This window comes from Lutjanus erythropterus, chromosome 9, assembly GCF_056507025.1.
Source record: "Lutjanus erythropterus isolate fLutEry1 chromosome 9, fLutEry1.hap2, whole genome shotgun sequence".
Classification (NCBI taxonomy): domain Eukaryota; kingdom Metazoa; phylum Chordata; class Actinopteri; order Lutjaniformes; family Lutjanidae; genus Lutjanus; species Lutjanus erythropterus.
The window spans coordinates 11,405,612-11,419,800 of NC_139325.1; the positions used below are offsets into that span (position 1 = coordinate 11,405,612).

Consider the following 14,189-nt stretch of genomic DNA (forward strand, 5'->3'; position numbering starts at 1 on the left):
TCACTGCTGCTGTGGTGAGGTCATCCGCTTGTCTTCCCTCTCTAATGGAGCGCTCAGCTCGCTAACATACGGTGGTAATGCGTGCGGACGGGGAGCGGGACGCCCCGTGAGCTGCCTTCCGATCTTATTTATTTTAGCTTAGGGCTCATTTGAGGGGTTTGGGATAGGGCCGGGCCTGGGAGCAGGAGATGCCTTTGGAGTATGCTGTTACCACCGCACACTTACAGGGACTCCAGGAGCTCACCACAGATGCTTGCGCAGACGTTAGGTGATGCACAACTGCAGCACATTGAGGCTTTTCAAGGGGCGGCCTCACTGTCCTCGGTCAATCAATACACATTCCTGTGCGTCACTAATGCAGCTGTAATCACTGGCTGAATACATTTGGCCACCGGGTTAGAGAAAGATTTAGCCTGCTAAAGTGACAGTGGATGGAGTACTGGGGAAAAGAAACAAGGTTACATGATTTCACCTTCGCACTGCATTGTACATTTGTCATATCTTCATTCTGTTGGTGTAAAAGGACCCCTTATTACAAAATGCAAAATAAAGCTACAGCTTCACTTGATTTAATTAAAAGGATAGTTTGGATTACTTGATGGTAAGTTGTACAGTATGAGATACTTATGGATAGTGATTTATCTACAGGCATGTTGGATGGGGCAGCAACAAAAGTTTAGATACGAAAATACAATATGACAATTTCATCATCGTGACCAAAATTATAATGGTTACCAGTATGACTGTATTGTTAAAATGTAAAATAAACTTCTCAACAATTTCATATGACATGCCCTATGTGATGTCAGTGTTTCATTGATACAAAACAAACACATGTGTTTGCTGCGCCTGGGTCTGGTAGACCGTTACTAACTTTTTTTAATGTTCGACAGTACTGTGAGTGTTAAGTGCAGTAATCAAATAGGGTTAGGGTTGAAATGGCAATATTAGTGCAGAAACCGACTATTGTTTCATCCCTACAAAAGGTATTTTAGCAACTTAAAAAGGTCTACCTAAAAAAAATCAACATCAGTTTAAATGTGTGGTATGTTTAGAATATTTTCACTGCTTTACTTTCCTGTCAGGCAACCTTTTCTGATGGGAAACCGCTGTTATATATGCCAAATACTGCTCCCTCCAAACCAACCAGACTCCATAGGTGAAATCAGTCATTTTACCTGGCAGAACGCTGCCTTGATCTGTTTGTGTTAATGCGTGACTTCGATGCATTAAAGGGATGGTTTAAATCTATTGAAATCATACAAGGACACAAAGAAAACAAACACATCGAGGCAGCAGTAGACCTGGAACTTCTGTGTTCTACAAACTACAATTACTGATTTCACCCATGGAGTTTGGTTGGTTTGGATAGTGATATTTGGCTTGTAGAACAGGGGTTTCCTGTAGGAGAAGGCTGTCTGAAGGCAAAGTAATGTGGTGAAAAATATTCTAAAAATCAACTGATTTCGACTTTTTTTAGGAGGACTTTTTTTAAAGTGGCTAAAATAGCTTTAATTGCTGCCCCCGTCCACAGCAGTACATCACTCTGCTTGCATGCTGGTGCCTCTCTCTGCTTCTCCAAACTGGGGGTGTGCTGACCGCTATCTACTGTAGGTAATACACTGACTATTGACAAGTCAAAGAACCCCACATCAAATGATCCAAAATGTCCCTTTAATTATGAAATGAAAGCCTCTGCCTGCTGTAACCGTTAAGAACAGACATAAAGAATTTCAAAGGAGCAGTTTTGTTTCAAATTAGATTTCCAGAGCATCAAGCATCGCCCGGAGAAAAGAAAAGAAAAGAAAAAAGCAAACGAAAAAGTTGGAAATCAGTTTATATAGCTGATAACAGACAGACATCCCCCCTGTCTCTATATTGTCTGTTTATGAGGTGAGAACTAATGGGACTCATCAGGACTGACAGATATGCTGACAACCGCATTTCAACTCAATTACAGTTCCACAGCAAAACTCCCCTGGTCCCCTCATGCCTATCACCCCTCTACTCCCAGAGCTGTTGAGTGAAGTGTGCACACACTCGTGCAGGAACACACACACACACACACATGCACTCACTGAACAAAAGGTGCACAGGAAGGGTGATATTACTGAGCTCAGTGTGGACTTGTCTTCCCCCCACCTCCGCTATAGGATGCAGGGGGATTTTAGCGTTTCAAACTGGCACAATGCCATCGATGTGCTCGGTGAATATATATCATAACAACAAGTGGAGCCTCTGCTAACACAGATAACACATTGGTGACCTGAGAGACAAAATGTTGGATGGACACAGGAGGCAATAAACTCAACCATATGGTCCCTTGGGTGTGACTGGCTTCATTGCCAGAGGGAGACCAGTGACCCCACAGGCTCCCCTGATGACGACAGCCGCACGGTGTCGACTCTGCGGGGAAAAGACGGGAAAACAAAGCCTCGCCTCCTGCCTCTCGGCATCCCTCCCAGAAAGATGGGGGGGAAAAAATGGCTCTGTTCAGGAAACCCCTACCCATTGTTTTGCTTCCTTCATTAGTCGTTGTGTCAACAGTTTGGTTGGCTACGCGTGTGCCACTGTTTTTGTTCTGCTGCACCCCGGCTGACCTCGCTGCTGTGATGTTTTGACAGATTGTTTCAAAATCCCATCAAGGCAATTTACCATTTTAAAGCAAAGCAGCCACTTGGACAACACAAGCCGGAGGGCACGTTACACCAAAAGCAAATAAATCTGCCAGGTCTAAAATTAAACAAATCTGACGTAAATCAGCTGCCACAGATTCATCAGGAAATTCTGCGAGGTGCGGCAGGGTGCGGCTGTGTGTGGGGGCTCGCAGATAAGCAAAAGGTGTTAAATAAATGTGATGTGCTACGTAAACAGGCATTTTAGGCGTGGACAGAGAGATCATAAAGAGAAGCTTTCATCTAGATAATCAAAATGCCTCTCAAATGATCATATAATGGAAACTGGCAGACAATGTATGCACTAGGGATGCACGATAATATCGGCACATCATTGGTATCAGGCGACAAAGGCTTTAAATGAGAAAATATAGTTAGAAAGATTTAGGAAAATGCCATGTTGAAACACTCCGTTCTCTGACAACAATGCTACAGCCGCAATGTCCTCCTTTGAAATTTCGATCCCTGCTCATAACTTCAAATTAATGCTGAATGTTCACTGAATGAGTGTCCATTTATCAGTCATAACTCGCTATGTGGACTGCAGTACTCATTTTTGAATGTGCAATAGATATTGTTCCGTTAAAATGAAATATCAGTATCAATTCAAATTTCTGAAAATATGAAACTCTATTGAGATGACGCTTTATTTACGTGGAGGTCCTTGAAAGTGTCCGAAATAGATAGCAAAGTTACTACGCGCAATGATTTCTCAATCCAATATCGTGTATCCCTAGTGTGCACACCTTGTTTCTCGTCACTCACCATCATCTAGGTACATCTGGTCCAGTTCCTGGGGTTCCTGTTTGACGGTGATGGCCATCGAAGGGGGGCTGGCGTCCTCAGGTAACAGGCTGGGTGAGCTGGCTGCTGCCTGTGCCTGACTGGGGCTGTAGGCCTGAACGAATGGGCTCTCCGCAGTCCCACTGGGAGTGGAGGGGTGGGATACTGGCGAGGATGATGGACTGCTGTTGGCATAGATCGGGTGGTAACCGTGGGGTCCTGGGCTGTTGAGGTGGTTGGGGCTGCCCTGGGAATGGAGCATCCCTAGAGGAGAGTTGTGGTCTGGTGACGCTGGGTGGGCAATGTTGGGGGTATCCTGGATGGGGGGCACGGCGGGGCCTGGTGGGGCCGCATGGGTGGGGCTGTTGGGGAGGCACTTGCTGTATGCCACGGGGGACAGGTCATGCAGGGTTGGGCTGGAGCTGGGGGACGACGATGGCATGGAGGCATGGCGAGGCGGGCAGGGAGGGTAGCCACCAACCAGGCAGGCGTCGGGTTCGGCTACAGGCATGATGGGAGTGAGCCTGGGCTGGCTGTAATAGGAGTTTGAATGCATGGGCAGTCTTGCAGTCCCCAGAGAATCATATTCATCAGTGGGTTCTGTCTTTATTATCGGCACTGAGGGAAAAAAAAAGTAGAAAGAAAGGTGGAGATATTAAAAAACGTGCAGGGAATCCACGTGGCGCACTGAGTGCACGAGTGAGGCTGAGTAAAGCAGTGAGCAGGCACAATTGTGGCCACGATACCCTCCATAATCCAAACAAACAACCACCAGTGGATATGGGCTCCGTGTCAACTTGGCTGAGCTCTCTAACAGAAAAACCCTCACGCCTCCCAACCGCCACCCCTCTTTTACCACACCACGAAAAAAAGCAAAAGAATAGGGGGGAAAGAAAAATGGATGAGTCATCAGTGTGGAAAGCCACAGCTGGCTCTAATCATGAATAAGACCTATTTTCTTTGGACTCTCCTCCAGCTCTGATATCCAATAAAAGACTACTTTAAAGCACTGGGCTTCTACTGTTGCTGCTGCTGCTGCTCAAGGAGCCCGGGACCCCTTGGTTTCCTCTGCACTGTAGCAGTAATTGTTCCTCCCAGGACCAAAAGATAGAGGGAGAGAGTGAAAAAAAGGGAGATGATTTGATTTTGATTAGGCCGCCTGAGCTCCTTAAGAGGCTGTAGAGCTGTGCCTGTGGTTTCAGGAGCTTCAGGCCTCAGCTAATGCAGGAGAGTGCAGTGACCCCACTTGATCATCCTGCCTCCTCTCTTCTAATTAGAGCGTCTGCACCGTTTCCTGATTTGCTCTGACTGACAGGTATCACATGCCTCCGGTTCACTGTCAAGTGTAGTTATTGGAAACAACTTTCTATTAATTGGACATTTAAAACAGAACTATACTCAACAAAATATAAACTCTCTTGCGTCTGCTCCCATTTTCATTACTTCCTCTTCTTCTATGCACACAAAAGGTTAATTTCTCACAGATTTTGTTCATAAATTTGTTTATTTAAGTCCTTGTTAGTGAGCATATCTCTCCTTTACCAAGATAATCTATCAACCTGACAGGTGTGGCATATAGAGATGCTGATTAAATAGCATTAATTTTGCACAGCTGTGTCCTGGACTGGTCACAATAACAGGTCGCTCAAAAATGTTGGCCGTTTCTCGTAGGACTACAGATACCAAATGACATACCAATGTCATGACCTGCTTGTACTCGTTGCATTTGTTGGTTTGGTTGTTAAGGTTTAGTGTGAAGAGTTAGTGGTTAGGCTAAGAATATCAAGGTAAGCCAGTCAGAGGCAGAGTAGGGCCTGTCACGACTTTGCCGTCCTGGCAAGAGTGTCGAATATGGTAGAGGAGGAAGGGACATATCCCTACCAGTATCCAGGGATTACTGACTTGCCCCTTGGAATAATGTTGATTAAAATTTTAAAATATATCCACTGTTGTCTGTCAGTATCTATGTTAGTGAGATTCGGTGTGACAAAGCACATGTGCTAATAATAGGCACATAACAATGTGTTTTTGAGTTTTGAAAGATTGCATCCTCAACCTCATTATGCCTCATATTGGTTTGGTTTGCTACCTACCTGGGAAGAACATTTGGTATCTATAGTTTGTGTAATAGCCATAGTTCAATGCCAAAAAATAAAATTTTTCCAAATAAAACTGCCAAATAACTCCTGTGTTTGCATAGAAGTCTTAGATTTTTTACTTGGGAGCAAAAAAAGGAAGCAAAAACAAAAGTGATGCGTTTATATTTTTGTAAAGTATATATGGCCTGGGTTGAGAGATGGATCCACATTAAAAATCTCACTGGTGAGTCATTATGTAAGTACATATGCACAGACTGTGCCAGCACAAAACTAATAGGGCAGTGTTAAGATACCCAGATGCACAGCAAAGGCCTGTGAGTCACAATGGACACACTGTTTCTATTTCTACACATTGTTAAAACGTGTTAATGGGTGTGGTGAGCGTTTGATGCCAACCATTAAGAGTTTTTGGCTAAACTCGCTCCAAGTGACATTTTACTCACAGGCGTACAGATGTCAATATGAATAAGATGTCTGTACAAACCGTGTGTTTGCATGTGTACACAATAGAACCTTTGAGAGATAGTAAAATCAAAGGGTGTAAATGAGATGCAGTGTGTCATATGAAAAACAGGCTGTTATTATTTTTGTGGAAGTTGGATTTGAGAAGACATTAATCGCGCCTGTAGCCTCTGGGGTGCCGAGCTGCGATGCAGTGATAACGCAGAGCAGGGAGCACATTTACGTCAGCTCTGTCTGCTTTCAGAGCTCAGGGACCGGGACCGGTGTCTGGGGGAGCATCGTAAGGCGAGTCCCATGATGCACGGGCCTCATCTCCGCTGCCTGGGGAATAACAAGCGAGTCACAGGGTGCGCGCCACTTCCACAGTCACTTCCCTTAGTGATCCTCTTCTCTTGATGTCTTCTGTTTAGTGTGAATAAGTGGCACAGTGCCACAGAGCCAAGTGTTATGTCAGTGTTGTCATGTGAAAATGCCATAACGAAATTTGATCACATTTTAGTTTCAGTTATAGAATTGCCTTGTCCTCTGTTAGTTGCCTGATGAAATCTTTTTCAAGGTCCTGTTAAATAAAGTCAAAACATCAAAAGAGGCGTTTTCAAATAAGAGGAACTTTTTCTTAGTTCTAAGAACAGCTACAGGATACTCTGGGAGTGATTGTAGTTCCTAGAACGCTGTTTTAAGGTACTTTTTTAGCTTCTACTTAAAAATAGGTATTCTTCCGGCACAAGAGGAATCTTGACTTAGGTAAGTGTGCCGTGAGCGGTCGAACACATGAGCCAAGGCATCACTGCAACTGCTGTTGGTAAGTATTGTGGGATAATTGGAGTTGTTGTCTTTGCTGTTACACAATGACCACTTCCGATCAGAAATGTTCACAGACGAGGTATTGTTCCAGCCATGTTATGTTTAGTTATGTTTGTTACTTCCGTCCGTGCTCTCTGACGTATCTTGTTTTCCCGGCAGTTATAGCCACCGGTAGGAAACGCACCATTGCCTTGAATAAATGAAGTATTTCTCTGGCTTTGACCATTTTTGGAAACATTTGGGACGATCTAAGCACACAACTCAAGAAAATAGATGACAGTTCTAGAGTTTTTAGACATTTTAATGGAAAGCTGTTATGTGTTACAGCTTTAAAGAATAGTGTAGAACATTTGCTGGGTAAGCAACTCATAATAGTAGCCTTAAGAATGGAACAAAACGTGGACAATTGAACAGCGGTGATATATCAGCTGTTGACTGTGTTAATGGAAAAAAAGTCCTTGAAGTCAACATTGCCTTTGGTCCAACAACGGCATTTACCATCAACCTTTTTTTTTGCCATAGCTTTATGAGTGACAACATTACAAAAAACTGAATATTTTTTACAAAGGTCACGCCTTTGAGGTTCGAAATAATCCAGTCACGTTTGAGCAAAACACACTCCTGACCATTCATCGGTCCTGGTGATTCACTCTATACCAAAGAAAACCACAGAAGAATGAAAGAGGCAAATTGTCTAATGTTTGCAATTGTGGCTTTATCTGGGTGCCTTTTTTAAATAAAACAACTCCAATTTCACAAGTCACATTTTTTTTTGCCTGTGACCATAACCAACATGAGAACTGAATTCAGGGAAATAGGATGAATCAGCAGTCGCTCAGAAAGGATTGGAAGCTGTCATCCTTTGCATCCTCACTTTGTATTCCAGTTAGAAAAGACAGGTGTAATTTATTGCAGTTTAAGGTTTTTTCATTCCTACTGAGGTGATTTGTCAACATGATTTTCCTCTATACCTTCTGACTATGAGCAAGACTGGCAAAATAGGAAATCAAATCACATTGGACTAATGGCCTTTCTTTAAAGAACATTTTTTTCCGTGCTTCTCGTCCCTCTGCTACAGATATAAACAGCAGTCTCCTTCCAGCTCGATCCATCTGTGTGTCTCCTTTCCACTTTGTATGTGAGCTGAGAAAACAGATTCACCAGGCGAGTCCCAACTTCAGCTGGCTTTTATTTCCTCCAAACCTGTGGGTTATGGCCCACAGACAGTTGATGTTCTGCACATGGTTTCTCTCCATCCCTGGCAGTTTCCCCTCTGTCTGCTCGTATTAAACTGATCAGGCCTGATCTGGGTATTTTATTGAGCAGTCGTTTCCTCTGAAGGGGATGGGAATTGGGACGTAGATGTGCTTTGTCTGTGCCATCAAGGCAATCAAGGCTTATGTAGATTTGTAAATTATAGTCCAAAGGAGATCCTCTCTATTTGTAGCCATCAGGCACGGGAGAATTTGGCAGACAAACGGTTCTCATTCTCATTTACGATGCTTCTTGGCTGAGATATGACATTATCGCACCGCAGTGAAAAAGATCAGCTACAGTTGTTGTTTAGGGCTGTGACGATAACCACATTTCCGCAATACCGCAGTCATGCGATGCCTACCGTGTGGTTGAGCTCATTACTGTCATCACTGCAAATTTCATCGAGGTCAGTCTCATCTCATTTTGAGATCTGTGCATTGATCTATTAATATACCCCAGGATCTGCACTGCCACACACAACTCAGAAATACGACTTCTGATTGCTTGACGAAGTCAACAAAAAGGCATCCTGGGATCTCCATTGAGCGCTAACAGCAGGCTAGCAACAACAACAACTGTTTTCAAGACTGAAAATGGACTGATAATTACAGGAGACATTCAATATTGGACTTATTTTATCAAATATCCAAAAACGATGGTTAATGGTTGATTCAAGGCTGGACTATAAATCTTCTGAAAATGATTCGTATGCACCATACCTCATTATAAAGCTACAGTGCTAATATTAGCATTAGCTTAAAATCAGCTTTTGCAAGTCAGTTTACTTCAGGGTAAACCTCAACATTTTTCCAACACTTAGAAATAACAAATGAGACTTGGTCTTTAGAAGCTGCAGCGTTTATTAACTGACACACTGTAACCTGTACTGTACATTTACTGCCAAATCGACAGCTTACGGTTAAGTAACTTAAGTTAAGTTTCTACTATGGTATGAGCAGCACCATCAGTCTGCTGCTTGCTTTCACTCACTTGCACAGCTCACACCCTTATATATACTTTTCCTTAAAGGAGCTATGCCGCAGTTATGACAGCATGATTCAATAAAGTCCAATAAAAAGTCATTATTAAGGCAGTCTTGGTAAACTGCCATCCTGTGGGAAATACGTTGCTTTGTCACGAAAAAATCCATATAGTCACAGCCCCAGTGTTGTTGCAGAAATGCTGACCTCATCTTGTTCTAATGGCATGAATCTGCAGTGACATTTAACATGGAGCAGGTGGTGGTTCATTAACTCAAAGGTACCTGGTGCACCATGTCCCACTGTGTAGGCAATCTGGTCACCCAGCATACTGTGAGCATCAGTGTACTGTAGGTGAGTCTGACAAAGCCCAAAGCTGTAGACATGACAGAAACAGTTCGGTCTTTGTCCAATTTTTGGAAAAAAACATGACTGTGCAAATATTTACAAAAAAAAAAAAAAAAAAAGAACAATGTGTGGCTCATCAACTTTTCCTATATGTGTCAGGGAACATGTTTCTGACTTTCCTCTTTCCAACTCCAACCACAAACCCATGCAGCGGGGGGAGTCGGCACCCGTTTGCGTTAAGAATAGAACTTGATATTACAGAGGAATCTCCAAACGGCCTGTAAAAATAAAGGGGTTCCGAGAAGTTCTTCGTTCCAGCTTCGGTCATTGCCAGCACTTCTCTGGCGTTTGTTGTTTAATGTGGTTGGTGAAAACTGTTTCTTATTTGAAGAGCAACACGTCACGTCCCTACTCACGCAAGAATGATTGGAGGGGAGCTTGGAAAAGCGAGGCTCATTCCAGCAGCCAGACAAGGACATTTGCACTGTATGTATCTCAACATCATCGCAGACAAGCACTTAGGCTTGACATGCAAACCACAAATGCTGCTGATGGTATATCTCAACATCAAATGTCATCTTGATCCAGTGGCTGAAGACAGTTTTACCTCATACTCAATAACTCATGAGCAGCAAAAAAATGACAGAACGGCCTAACTGTCGTGCACATTTTATCTATTTAACTTTAATAAACTCTTTTAAAAAAGTAGCCCTTATGTCTCTGGAAAGGGTCAGTGCCCAGTTGCATGAATCAACTTAGGCTGGGGTTGCCTTTAAATTTTCATCTAAGGATAAAAAAAAAATAAACAGCTGCATGAAATCACCATAAGGATTTCCTTAGGATGTTGTGAGGGAAAACCCTTGGATTTTTAAGTGCTTGCCCTTACTGACCATTTAAGGGGACATAAAATCTGAATTCTAGGCCTAAATTTGGTGATTAAAGAGGGGAAGAGATACCGTGACACATTTTTCAGGTCAAGGAAAACCTACTGGAGACCATGAACGATGCACAACTTGCTAGAGATTTTAGATTTGACCACAGTTTGCAGTAGCAGCCTTGTAGCTAGCTAGCCAAACATTAACATGCCTCTGTCTCATATATTAACATTAGCTCTGATGTTTTATTCAAATTAAGCAGTTTTTGTTCTGTTCAGCTCCTGTTGCTGTTTTTTGATCTCCATCTTTGTTATCACAGTAATGTTTTCATATTTTTTCATTGATTCATCTACAGTTTCACATTGAACTGTCATGCATTGGGTTTATCAGTTACATCTTGCCACACCTTTTGCTTGTCCTTATTTGCAATGGCTGGGTTGAACTTACTTTGTATTATGTGTCTGTCCAGGTGGTCTATATTTTCTTAAATTCTCTTTATTGTCTGCTTTGGAGAAACAAGTTAACACAGACTAATTAAGTGTGTAAGCTAAGCTAGGTAATTAACTGACAATAGTGCTGTCTAGTGACATTAAGGAATGATGACAGTAACCGAACCGTTATGAAAGCCCTAGTCTAAGCCAGTGATTCTCAAAGTGGGATGTGGGACCGACTGATTTCAGCCTCTCAAATGTTTTCTTTTTCTTTCTTTTTTCAATAATTTCAACCTTAGTCTGAAACCTAAGATATTTTATGCAACTGGGCCCTGGTACATTTGTTCATTGAGGCCCAACTGAGGGATTACATTGCTCATAATAGGCACTTGACCTATACGCACTCTGACATACTCTACAATACTAATGACACATTTTGAAGGGGATGTTTCTGAATGACTCAGATCCTGTTTTAAACAGTCACAATGCATTATTACAGCAATGTTTCAACAGGTCCACAGGACCCCTCTGCTCATATATATCACTGAGGTTTATGCTTATCTGTTAGATAGTAAGAGTTAGAGCAGCTATTTACATAGTGCATCTGATAACAATGTAATCAATGGAAATAATATGATATGATTTGAGTTGAGGGGAACAATGAGCATAGTGAAACTTCTTTTATCCATTCTGTTTGGTTCTTCAAATACAGACATCAATGTTTAGCCACAGAAGGTGCCAACCGCATCTGCATCAGTGTCAAAGTGTCAATAACAAGCTGGTCACATGACCTGAATGGAAAATAAAGGTGGTTTTCACTAGCATCTGTGTCCCAGAGAGTGTTTGCTTCATCCTTCCGCTGTTTCAAACAAGTCAGGCTATTTTCGGGGTTGGGTTTGCCTTTTTATAGCTGAGCAGACATCAGAGTGTGAAAGAAATGTTCTCTCTAAACAACGTCAGTGACCACAACTGTGCTTGAAGTGGGACAGCGGGCCGGAAGAGCCTTTTCATACAAGCGAGCAAAAAAGTGTTGACAACAGTGTGTGTGTATGTGCGTGTGTGGGTGTCTGCCTCACCAGCCCACCCTGAGTACCTGGCCACAGTGTTGGTTGTTTCTCTCAGTGTTGACACACACTGAAACCCTCAAAAGCAAACAGCTTCACTAGGATTTCCTCATTCTTTGTTGCTGTACTGAAACCATGAATATAATACAGTCATCATTGCTACAGAAAATGTGTTTACTCTAATTATATAGTATTCTTTATGAATGTTTTTCTGTCCGCTAGCATCATGAATAAGAAAACTAAAACATACATTTATATTTTTTTCAAACTCTCTAATTACAACTATGGTACTTGAACTCTGTAATGATACATTAGCCTATAATACAGCTTTCAAATCTCACTAACAATGTAAAGCAAGTGTTAATGGTATAGCAACAGGTTTTTCTGAGACAAAAAACAACTTTTACTTAGCACCTTCTGGGTAGACAAAGAAACTGGAGAGAAAAAGGACTAAAGAGCTCAGTGCCTGAAAATTAAATAAAATCATGAATTTTCCATAAATGCCATAATCAAAAAAGACACTAAAATTGAGTAAAAAGAGGTGTCCTACTTTTCAGTAGTAAATATACGTCTAATTCGGTTTTTGGATTGGATTTGAAGTCACTGGGTCACATTGAATGAAAGCCGATGAAAAAACTGCAATTATTTTCTATTCAAATTATTATGTAAAATAAATTAATTACACATTTGCCAACCGACTTGGTACAATGTTTAGAGAAAATCACACAAAGCTTCAGTTCTCACAGTGTCACAGTGATTTATTGACATACCCTAACTGAAATCCTTGTGGCTAGGAGCGAATGCTAAGCTAATCATCACCTGAAGGTGCTTTCACACCTCTAGTTTGGTTCATTTGGTCCAAAACAATGGGGGAAAAAAAAGATCATCAGTGCATCATCAGGACCCACGTGGGGAGATTAAAGCAGTGACTGACAGACGTTTATACAGCACTTGTTGCATCTGATCAGGTAGAGATGGGATGAAAAAGAGACGTCTCAAAGAAAGCCTTTAGAGCTACGATTCTGTCAAAATTTTCAATGAAGGCCGCTGCAAAAAATGCAAAGGCCAGTCATCTTTGAGTTAGTTAGGATGAGTAACTTGCTAATCTGCTTGTGACTCCACTGGCTCAGAGAATTCCTCACTGAAATTATATTATATCTGCACCCAGAGCACTTCTGCCTCAGCTGTTATCCAGTTGCAGTGTTACATTTCATGTATTGTGGATTGCCTCTTTGATTTTAACAATGAAGATTTGTTTCTAGAAATATGCCATGTTGTATGTTTTAATGCATGTCTTCAAAAGCGTGATAAATCTCAAAATAGACCTCGATAGCTCGTGATTCATGGCCTCTTTGACTGCAACACTTGTGAGTTAATTACGCTCCTTTGAGAAGACATTGGCCCCGCTTGTGTGGTCCACACTGTACTTGTGGTTTACTTGGCAGTGAAAGAGAGAACACAACGAGTCATCTTTTAATTAGAGCTGTGTTTATGCTCAGGGAAATGACTTAGAGATGCATAGTGCAGGCTGAGAACTCTCGGCATCTCTTTCTGTCTCTCTCTGTACAAGTACAGTATATGAAATGGATATGCTATATAAGGCCACAGTTTGTCTGCCCAACACTGGTCCAGTTACCCATAATGCACTCGTTCATCATATAATCAGGCATCTCCAAATAGGGTCCTGCTCTACTTTCTCTCAGAGCCTCATCCAAAATCCCAATCACTTATCTCCTGCGGCCATAAATACATCTGCTGATAATCTAAATGTCACATCTTATTAACAGCTGCAGACTCAAAACACAGAGCATGCTATCCCAGCAGCATTAGACCCATTAGACACTGATCAATGAAAACAAGATACCAGTGTTTTGATCTAATGGATTTCACTGGTTATCACGCAGGGGAGGTGAGTCTTCTAAATGGAGGGTTGGAATCCCTAAAACCAGCTGGGGCAATGTGTGGGGGAAATCTGCAGGACCTGGAACACTAAACCCGCCTTCAACAACTATTGGTCAGGTGCCAGAAAAGTTGTCTTACGGCGTCTACAGACTGTGAGTTTTCAGCATTCTTAGAAATGTATTGCAGCCACACCATGCAACGTTGATCTAATAAACTTGGGTAAGACATCAAGATTGCTATATGTAGACTGTCTGTTGATCACACTGCCTTTATCTGCGTTGCTATAGTGTTAAGCAATGAAGCTAAGCAAGAATTGAGCCTTTGCAGTAAGTAGTATTTATGTGTATGGGGGAAAAAAAAGAAGAGAAAGAAGAGTTGTGGTGAGGGAAAAGAGGCCAACTTGGCACACCAGTTTTTGAAAGAAAGCTTAAATTAATGTTAAGCATTTGCAATATGCTGCATTTAAGTGTGCTAAAATGTTTTTGTACTCCTATCAGTTGGTTTGTTGC

General features: G+C 42.0%; 1 protein-coding gene across 1 annotated transcript in view; it reads right to left on the minus strand.

Moving 5' to 3' along the window:
* LOC146321119 (nuclear factor of activated T-cells, cytoplasmic 1-like) overlaps window positions 1-14,189 on the minus strand; it is a 90,915-nt gene that overhangs the window by 28,998 nt on the left and 47,728 nt on the right. Inside the window, exon 9 of the mRNA XM_084726157.1 lies at window positions 3,441-4,076. Coding sequence (XP_084582283.1) covers window positions 3,441-4,076 — 636 coding nt within the window. The remainder of the gene's footprint in view (window positions 1-3,440; window positions 4,077-14,189) is intronic.